The sequence below is a fragment of the Cetorhinus maximus genome, chromosome 13 (assembly GCF_964194155.1).
Source record: "Cetorhinus maximus chromosome 13, sCetMax3.hap1.1, whole genome shotgun sequence".
NCBI lineage: Eukaryota > Metazoa > Chordata > Chondrichthyes > Lamniformes > Cetorhinidae > Cetorhinus > Cetorhinus maximus.
Window position 1 is genome coordinate 112,665,494 of NC_135891.1, and position 10,081 is coordinate 112,675,574.

At 45.7% G+C, this 10,081-nt stretch overlaps 1 protein-coding gene across 1 annotated transcript; it reads left to right on the plus strand.

Annotated features, from left to right (window-relative positions):
• Positions 1–456: 456 nt before the first annotated feature.
• On the plus strand, positions 457–9,555 carry LOC144689257 (WAP, Kazal, immunoglobulin, Kunitz and NTR domain-containing protein 2-like). The gene is made up of 2 exons (XM_078556351.1): positions 457–714; positions 7,984–9,555. Exons 1-2 carry the CDS (start codon positions 457–459, stop codon positions 9,472–9,474), a joined length of 1,749 nt encoding a protein of 582 aa, XP_078412477.1. The 3' UTR covers positions 9,475–9,555.
• The last annotated feature ends 526 nt before the right edge of the window (positions 9,556–10,081 follow it).

Below are 10,081 nucleotides of genomic sequence, written 5' to 3' on the forward strand. Positions count from 1 at the left end.
ACTGGTTGTTATTGTGCACTGAACTCTCCCACCGCCCCGCTATCCCAGCTATTGTTTGTTTGGCTAAAAGCCTCGGGTTCCCCAATCATGTTTGCCCAGTTGCCTTGACCAGACGGGGCTGTGGTCTGGGTCAAGGGAGGTTTTTGATGTCGAAGCAGCCTCCTCCCACTTTCACCATGTGAATGAAGCCTGCTCAGATTACAGACTGTCTATGGCCCCATCACCCAATGAATGGACCTTTCTAAAACTGTCCCATCGTTGGCTTTAAATGCTTAAAAAAATATTTTTTTTAAACTTTAATTTTATTAAGTTTTTGAGGGGGGCCGGGGAGAGAGGTGGGGGGTGGTTTGGTGGTGGGGGGGGGAGGGGTGTGTAGAATTTTTTTTTCTTTTTAACTAGATTTAAAAGAAATCCGCGAGAGACAGAGAGAGAGAGAGAGAGGGAGAAAACAAAACCATGCTGGCGTTTTTGCATGGATGCGTTTATTCCACACAGTGCTGCAGGAGTGGACTCATGTTTGAGAGGAACCCCGCTAGGGCAGTCCGAATGCAGCCCGGGACACTGGTGATCTTGCTGGGGCTGCTAACACTGACTGAAGGGGCCAGTGTGCCCCGTGGAAAGCCCTCTTACCCCGGCGCCTGTCCAAACCAGCTCAATCCCAACCTGTGGGTGGATGCACAGAGCACCTGCGAGAGGGAATGCAACGTCGATGAGGTAGAAATGAGAAACATAAAGAGATGAGATCTGTCCTGAAATTGTATTTGCTGTCGTCAAAAGTGGCGATTAGTGATCACAAGGCGGTGGGTGGGTGGGTGGTGGGGGGTGAGGGGTGTTGTGGGTGGGTGCTCTTGAGTTTAAAGAAAAATTGTTCATTGTCTGCTTAAGAATCACTCCAAATGTTGTCCTTCTTCTGCAAAGCCACATTCTGTTAGGGGTGGGGTGGGGTGGAAACCGCCCTTCTGGCCGCCTGGGTTATGAGTTCGTGAAACTGACAAGGGCGTCAGTTTCAGCCTCAGTCACTGAGCACATGTGTCCTCCTTTGTTAAATTCCCCCCTCACACCCTTATCTCGAAACGGTGGTTTAATGTAACTGATCTGACAGAAGCTGTGACAAGATGCAACCTATTTTTTTTAGGTGACTGGGGGGGGGTGGTGGTTACAAAGTTACTTTTCAGCAACTCGCAACACCCTTGGGTCCCGCCAAACGCGCGCGACCCTTTTGTTTTGGTGAATCCTGGCGTGAGTTTTCCTCCCCATCGAACTTCCAATTGCAATCGCGTTGCGAATTGGGGAATGAACCTTATTATTAATTATTATGATGATGATGATGGCGAATGTTATTCCCCTGCAAAGTGGTAGCGGGTAGAGAAAAGCCCAGCCGGACAGACATCTGCAGAGTTTAAAGCTCCTTTCATATTCCAGAGTTATCCTATGTGATAATTGACCCAATGCCCTTGCAGTCACAGGCAATGAAATCCTCCCGACTGATGAGGAGTTCGCTCCCCTCGTTTTTTTGCGTCCAATCTTGCAACAACAACTTAATAGCGCCTTTCGCACCACGTCCCACGGCGCTTCACAGGAACTTGTACCAAAACAGGACGCGCGACGCCCGGCCACACAAGGCGATGTCCGGTCAGATGACCGACAACCTGGTCAAAGAGGTAGCTTTTAAGGAGTGTCTTAATGAGGAAAGTGAGGTAGGAGGAGAGAGAGAGAGAGAGGTGTGTACCAGGGTAATCCAAAGCTTGGGGCAGGGCCACCAACAGTGATTAACACCAGGGATCCACAAGAGAGCAAGAAACGCAGAGACCTCAGAGGGTTGAGGAGCTGAACCAGATTATTGGGAGGGGAGGGGAGGGCAGTGTGGGTGAGGCCCTGAAGGAATTTGAAAACAAGGCTGAGTGTTTTAAAATCAACGTGTTGCCTGACCGGGAGCCAATGTGGGTCTGTGAGCACATGGGGTGATGTGGTCTTGCTGTGAGTTAAGACAGAGGCAGCAGAGATTTGGAATCACCTCGTGTTTACAGAGTGTAGAATGTGGGAGAGCAGCCAGGAGTGTGTTGGAATTGTCAAGTCGATGGTTCAGGAAGACAGATCAACGGAGACAGGGACAAAGTCAGGCAATGGTACAGAGGCGGGAAAGACAGTCGTGGTGTCGATGCGAATATGGGGTCGGAAGCTCATCCCAAGGTTACGTGTGACACTGAGGTTGTGAACAGAACTGGTTTAAACTCAGCCTGTTGCCAGGGCAAGGGGTGAAATCAGTAGCTAAGAAATAGGTAAAAGCAAAATACTGCGGATGCTGGAAATCTGAAACAAAAACAAAAATTGCTGGAAAAGCGCAGCAGGTCTGACAGCATCTGGACTCGAAACGTTAACTCTGTCTTTCTCTCCACAGATGCTGTCAGACCTGTTGGGTTTTTCCAGCAATTTTTGTTTTTGTTGGCTAAGAAATAGATGTTGGGAGTGGAGACTGAAAACAATAGCTTCAGTCTTCCCAATATTTAATTGGAAGAAATTTCTTCTCATCCATTACTGGATGTTGGATAACCAGTTTGAAAATTGAGCAATGTGGAGGTATCGAGAGAGGTGGGGGGAGGGGAAGTGTTGGGGGCGGGGTTGCGTTCCCATCACCAGGGATACAAACATGGGAGAATAGCAACTCTCTTAGTGCCCTCACTTTCTAACACAAGTCGAGTCCTGACAGGAAGCTTGGCTGAACATTTCTCCTTCTTCTAAACACTATTACGACCAGATAAGGGCACATGTCAGGACTTGGCCTTTCTTTCCCCATCCTCCATTGGTCATTACAGGGCTTTTTGACATTTATAAGGATGAAGGTATTAATTCAGTGTCTGTACTTAACCATTTATGCGCTGATTGTAAAGAAATCAGTCTGACAGGCTTTCTTGAGTTTAAGCATGAAGGGGTTAGTTTTTATTTATGATAAAAACCCACCCAGGTAAAGAAATAAAAAAGAATTAAAAAGTAAACAACACATCCCGACTGTCACAACACACGCACACTCCCCCCCCCCCCCCCCCCCCCCCACACACCTCACACACACACACACACACACACACACAACCATGCAAAATGATAAGTTATACAGTAGAGGAGGTTAACCTTTGGCCAAATTAAGATTCAGTAATAAACGGCTAAAAAATAGAGAGTTCACTGATTGAGTCCTTTGCTGTTGTTTGTGGCTGAGGCAAATCTTCAAATGGTGGTCCTGGTTTTTTCCCCGGAAATGCTGTTTCAGAACTTCTCTGTCTGCTGACCCCAGTACGATATAAGCAGGCAGAGTTCCTTTCAATTGAAATTCTCTATCTCTATGATGCATTCTAAAATGTAACAGAGATAGGGCTCTGAACTTGAGAACAGCAAGGAGAGAGATGATGTTACTGGTCCATTTGCAGACTTCTTCTTCTGTTACTGCTTCAAAAGCCAACAGACAAGCTTAATCATAGCTTTTCACAAGGGGTTTTGGTCATGTGACAGCTGTTATTGGCGCACAAGGGAAGGTGATCGATGTTAACAAAAGAGCTTTGATTTCCCATTGTCACGGCTATCATTGCCATCAAAACCAATAGGGGTCCTTAGCACCTTTCTTGCCTAATGAGTTTTGTTAGCCCTTCATTTTTCCAGGTGGGTTCTGTAGTTGGAAAGTCTAGTGGCCCATTGCCCTTAAATTTTGCAGAGAGTTTAGACAGTAGCAGGTGTGAAGTCCATCAGGGGAACTGTCTATAGCTGTGTCTCCTGGCAAATCCATGTTCAGAAGTTTCCAGACTTGGCCAACTTGTAGGTCGGATGACTTCTGCAGCCATTTTGAAGTCAGCATCTTCGCTTGACAAAAGCCGTTATAAAGACGTTCAATATGTATCTGACCAGCTGATGAAACTAAAGATTAATATTACGCATGCACATGTCACATCGCCATGACAATTCTAATGGATATAAGCCCAACCTGCTCAACATTTCCTCCTAAAATAATCCCTCATCCCAGGAATCAGTCAAGTCCACCTTCGATGAGCTGATAACAATGCAATCTTCCTACATTATACTCCATCTGCCAAATTTTTGCCCGCTCACTTAACTCTATAATACCTGTATTGATCATTCAAATGCAAAGTAGCTAGATTTCTTTCAAGGAATAGCATTTTGGGATATGACATATGAGTTAATTTGAGACAATGTCATGTGGTAAATGTAGCATGGTTGGGAAGAACAGGTGACTTTGGACCAATGGTTGCCAAATCTGACAAGCACTGGGAGTTTTGTTGTCTTATGTCTGGCTTTGTTGCAGACTAATTGATAGAGGCTGATTGCTATGATTAATTAACAGCTTCATTATCATTGCATCATGTGATTACCAGGATGGTAGAAGGCGAACTAGAGAGGCTCTGGTCTCAGAATCAGGATTGAGGAAAGTTCAGAACTCAAACAATATAATCCCTTCTTAAATATGAAAATTAAATTTTCAAGCCATCTAACCATTATTTATACATTTAAGGCATAGCTCATCAACTTTTAATGTGATTTATATTGATGATATAAAAATGCAGTCAAAAAATAAAAATTACACAGTACAGGTCTCAGTGAGGTTAAATATATATACATATATATTTCAAAATCACTCAAAAATAGCAATAACACACCACAAAAAAATCATCGAAGGTGACAGGGTTGAGAAAGCAGCTAATAAAGCATACAGGATCCTAGGCTTTACAAATAGAGTAATAGCGCACAAAAGCCAGAAAGTTATGGTGAACCTTTGTGAAACACTGGCTCGGCCTCACATGCTTCCTGCTCCATATGAAAACCTGGGCTTAATTTTACACTCGTTTTGAACTAGAGTAACTGCCGGACATTCATAGAATCAGATAATGGCCAAAGCACAGAAGGAGGCCATTCAGACCACATTGTTCATGCGGCTCTCTGTAAGAGCTAATCAGCCAGTGCTACTCCCCAGCCTTTTTCCCTGTAGCCCTGCAAATTTTTTCTCTTCAGATAATTATCCAGTTTCCTTTTCAAAGCCATGACTGAATCTCAGAGCATAGAAACACAGAAACACAGAAAGTAGGAGCAGGAGTAGGTCATTCAGTCCTTTGAGCCTGCTCCACCAATCAATATGAGCATGGCTGATCCTTTATCTCAACACCATATTCCCGCCCTCTCCCCATACCCATTGACACCTTTAGAGTCCAGAAATCTACTTATTTCCTTCTTAAATATATTCAGTGACTTGGCCTCCACAGCCTTCTGTGATAGAGAATTCCATAGGTTCACCACCCTCGGAGTGAAGAAGTTTCTCCTCATCTCAGTCCTAAATGGCCTACCCCGTATCCTGAGACTGTGACTCCTTATTCTAGACTCCCCCCAGCCAGAGGAAACATCATCCCTGCATCCAGTCTGTCCAGCCCTGTCAGAATTTTATATGTCCTCTCATTCTTCTAAACCTCAGAACAACACTCTCAGACAATGAATTCCAGATCCTAACCTCACTCACTGTGTAAAATGTTTTTCCTCATGTTGTCTTTGCTCCTTTTGCCTTTCACCTTAAATCAGTGTCCTCTGGCTCTCAACTCTTCAATCAATGGGTGTAGCTTCTCCTTATCTACTCTGTGCAGTCACCTCTAACAAATCTCCTAAATCTTCCCTTTTCTAAGGGGAGCAGACCCAGCTTCTCCAATCTATTCATGGAACTGAAGTCCTTCATCCCTGGAACCACTGTCGTAAACCTTTTCTGCACCCTTTCTAATGCCTTCACATCCTTTCTAAAGCGTGGTGCCCAGAACTGGACACAATACTCCATGTAAGGCTGAACCAGTGTTTCATAAAAGTTCATCATAACCTCCTGGCTTTTGTACTCTATTACAGCGTAGGATAGCAGGGCCAGAATTTCACACTCCTCCGCTGGCAGGTTTTTAGGCGAGGGGGGCTGTGGAATCGAAGGAACAGGATTCCCTCAGGTTCCCGCCCACCCTGACCTCGCAGCGATTTTACACTGGGACGGGCGAGACCGCGGACGGGAAGCCCACCCTTGCCCCGAGTGAGACCCTTAAGTGGATTTACCTGGCGTGTGGGAAGTCTGAAATAGAACAGGCCTAGATCTTGTGCGGGAATGGGGGGGTGGGAAGCGCCTCCATCTGAAGCCCCCCCCTAACTGGAGGCACTCCCCTGCCCCCTAAAGTCCAGTGAGTGCTGGACCTCCCTCTCTGGCCTCTCCCCCAACACCCCGATCACCCACTTTGTGCCCCCCCCCACACACACACACCACCCCCCCAGGCCTCCCCTACCCTCCCTGCCCTGGGACCCTTTAAATTTCCCTCATCCTCCTGTTCTGGGACGTCGGCCCATGCATGTTGGTGCACTTCCTCTTCAGTCCACTGCAGCTTTTGTCATTGCAGGGACTGGAGACCTGAGACGAGACGTCCTCTGGAGTGAGGGGCAGATGTACTGCCCACAGTCACTTAACGCTCATTCGAGTGTGAAATGGCTGTGGGGCACTCGGAGTCGGTGGAAAATAGGGAGGGGGATCCCGCCATCTGAAAAATTCAGGCCCATATGTTTTATTAGCTGCTTTTTCAACCTGCCCGGCCAGCTTCAGTGTTTTGTGCATATATACCCACAGATTCCCCTGCTCCTGCACCTCCTTTAGAATTGTACCCTTTATTTTTTATTGTCTCTCCAAGTTCTTCTTACCAAAATGTATCGCTTCACACGTCTTTGCATTAAATTTCATCTGCCTCATGTCTGCCCATTCCACCAGCCTGTTTATGCCATCTTGAAGTTTATCACTATCCTCCTGACAGTTCATAATACTTCCAAGTTTTGTGACATCCATTAATTTTGAAATTGTGCTCTGTACACGCAAGACTAGGTCATTACTGTAGCTCAGGAAAAGCAGTAGTCCTAACACTGACCACTGGGGAATCCCACTATGCACCTTCCTCCAGTTCAGGAAACAACTGTTCTTCACTACTGTTTCCTGTCACTCAGCCAACTTTGTATCCATGCTGCCACTATCCCTTGTATTCTTTAACTTTGCTGACAAGCCTGTTATGTGGCACTTTATCAAATGCATTTTGGTAGTCCATGTACACCGCATCAACCATAGTAACATCATCCCTCTATGTTAACTCATCATAATATAAGATAAAATAAGCATGATTTGCCCTAAATCCATGTTGACTTTCTCTAGTTAATCCACAATTGTCCACAATTGACTGTTAGTTTGGTCCCGGATTATTGTTTCTAAAAGCTGTCTCACCACTGGGCTCACTGGGCTTTTCCTCCACCTTTTTCTGAACAAGGGTGTAATATTTGCAATTCTCTGGTTCTCTGGCAGCACCCTGTATATAAGCAGGATTGGAAGGTTATGGCCAGACCCTCCGCAATTTCCACCCTTGCTTCCTCCACTATCTTTGGATGCATTTAATCTGGTTCCAATGACTTAAAAACTTTAAGTACAGCCAATATTTCTAATACCTCCTCTTTATCAAATCTTAGCCCACCCAGTGTCTCGATTAACTTCTCTTATGGTATGACTTTGGCAGCACCTTCTTCCTTGGTAAAAACAGATGCAAAGTATTCATTTAGTACCTCAGTCTTACCTCCTGCCTCCACGTATAAAATTCTTTCTGGTCCTTAAAAGAGCAAGGAAATTCAAGCATAGCGTAATTACACATGCAACTAACTTGCGCTCGAGTTAACTCATTCCCTTACCCCGAGTATTATGCGCCAAATTCACATGGTACTGGGCACAAATTCACAGGAAACTTCACTGCATATGATTTAAATAATGTTAACAAAATTGATGAAACTGCTGTACCAGGCATGTGGTGCTTTTGTTTGGTTCTGCTGTTGGGGATCAGTAGATCTATGACGTGTATTATGAAAAAGCAACATTAGGAATCTGTCCGTGGTCAGTAATCAGTCTGTTCCTGTTGAAGTAACTGTTGTGCCCATTGCTGATTTCAGAATTGTCAGAACTTTGAGAAGTGCTGCACGAACGTGTGTGGTCTGAAGAGCTGTGTGGCAGCAAGGTTTGCAGATGGCAGCTTAGTGTCCTTGGACCTTCCCAAAGAGGCGACGTGTGAGAGGATCGTGTGCACACAGCAAGGTTCGGAATGTGATATCTGGGATGGACAGCCCATCTGTAAGTGCAAGGACAGGTGTGAGAAGGAGCCCAATTTCACCTGCGCCTCGGATGGTTTGACCTACTACAATAAATGTTACATGGATGCGGAGGCGTGCATCAGGGGCATCAGCTTGACCGTGGTGACTTGCAGATATCACATCACTTGGCCCAACACCAGCCCCCAGCCTTTAGAAACCACAGTGAACCCAACATCAACAACCTCCTTGGAAGACTCCATCCCTCCAGCTCTCTACACCAACCCATTCCACCAGTCTGTCTATATTGGAGGCACAGTGAGCTTTCACTGCGATGTCAGTGGGCGTCCCAGGCCAGACATCACATGGGAAAAGCAGAGCGACTTCCGGGAAAATATCATCATGAGACCTGACCAAATGTACGCCAATGTAGTGGTGACCAATATTGGCCAGCTAGTTATTTACAACACCCAGCAGGAGGATGCGGGCATCTACACATGCACTGCAAGGAATGCTGCTGGCCTGTTGAGAGCGGACTTCCCTTTATCAGTCATCAAACGAGAACATTCAGGAGAGAGCACTCTCAGGAAAAGCCAGCCTTTCCCATCTGGAGAGTGCTTTAAAGATCCAGACAAGAGGGAATGTGGTCGCCAACACGTTAGATGGTTCTATGACCACAAGAAGGGCAGGTGTTCAACATTCATGTTCGGAGGCTGTGACGGGAGCAGGAACCAGTTTGAAACGTATGAAGAGTGCAGATTGGCTTGTATCAATGAGTCAGTCAATATCTGCACCTTTCCTGCTGTGCAGGGTCCCTGCAAGATGTGGGAGGCTCGGTGGGCTTACAACTCCCTGATGAAGCAGTGCCATGCTTTTGTCTACGGTGGCTGTGAAGGCAACAAGAATAATTTTGAGAGCAAGGAGGTGTGTGAGGAAACCTGCCCTTTTCCAAAGAGCCAACAGTGCAAAGTGTGCAAACCTCGTCACAAGATAGTTCCCAGCTTCTGCAGAAGTGATTACGTTATTGTGGGAAGGGTGACGGAGATTGTTGAGGAACAAGACTCTGGAGTTGCCAGGTTTACACTGGATGAGGTGCTAAAGGATGAGAAAATGGGACTTAAGTTTTTTGACTTCAAGCATTTGGAGGTGACAATGATAAACATGGACTGGAACTGCCCTTGTCCAAACATAAACCTGACAGATGGACCCCTCCTTATAATGGGTGATGTCCATGATGGAATGGCAGTGCTGGATGCTGAGAGCTATGTGCGGACTGTGAATGACAAACGCATTAAAAAAATGTACGAGATAATTGAGAAAAAGACCTGCGAACTGTTACATCGCTTTCAGGATTGACCTGCAGATATTTTGCAATATCACAAGTTACTGATTATTATATCTTGTTTTATCTAGATTCAAATGTAAGACGTTAGTAAATGTTTTTGTATTTTTATTTATATTTGATGCTGCTCATAGTGACTTTATTTCCTTTTATGATTCGGTTACACATGCTACACATGCGGCATTTACTGGCCAAGACTTCAGGCTAACAGTTTGTTCCCAAAGGCTTTACACATGGGATGTTGGCAAAGGCCAATCTGTCCATCGGTGCCAGGCTGTGCACTAGAGACCCATTGGCCTGTTGCACTGGCTCTCTCCGTGGCAGTGCACCAGCTTTCCTCGCCAGGAGCCCAGCTGGCATGGTTTAGGCTTGCCATGTTGAGACATCAAAATTTTTTCATAAACCACCATGCCAAGTGCGATGTTGATGGGAATTTTGCCAATTTGGAAATTTGACCTGCCTTTACTGTGGATACCTATTTGACGAGGTTCAAATCTGGACAAGTTGTCACCATCCACCACCACACTTTGCTGCAACTCAGCCAAGGAACAATCAGTCTTGTCCATCTTAAAATTGATACTGCTCGTACCTCTCAGTTGCACCTGGATCTGCCCGGCTGTT

Excerpts from the sequence above, each read along its gene's own strand:
- LOC144689257 (XM_078556351.1), top strand. The coding sequence starts at position 457 with ATGCTGGCGTTTTTGCATGGATGCGTTTATTCCACACAGTGCTGCAGG. Across the intron at positions 715-7,983 it reads GGGAATGCAACGTCGATGAG|AATTGTCAGAACTTTGAGAA; the intron begins GTAGAAATGAGA and ends TGCTGATTTCAG.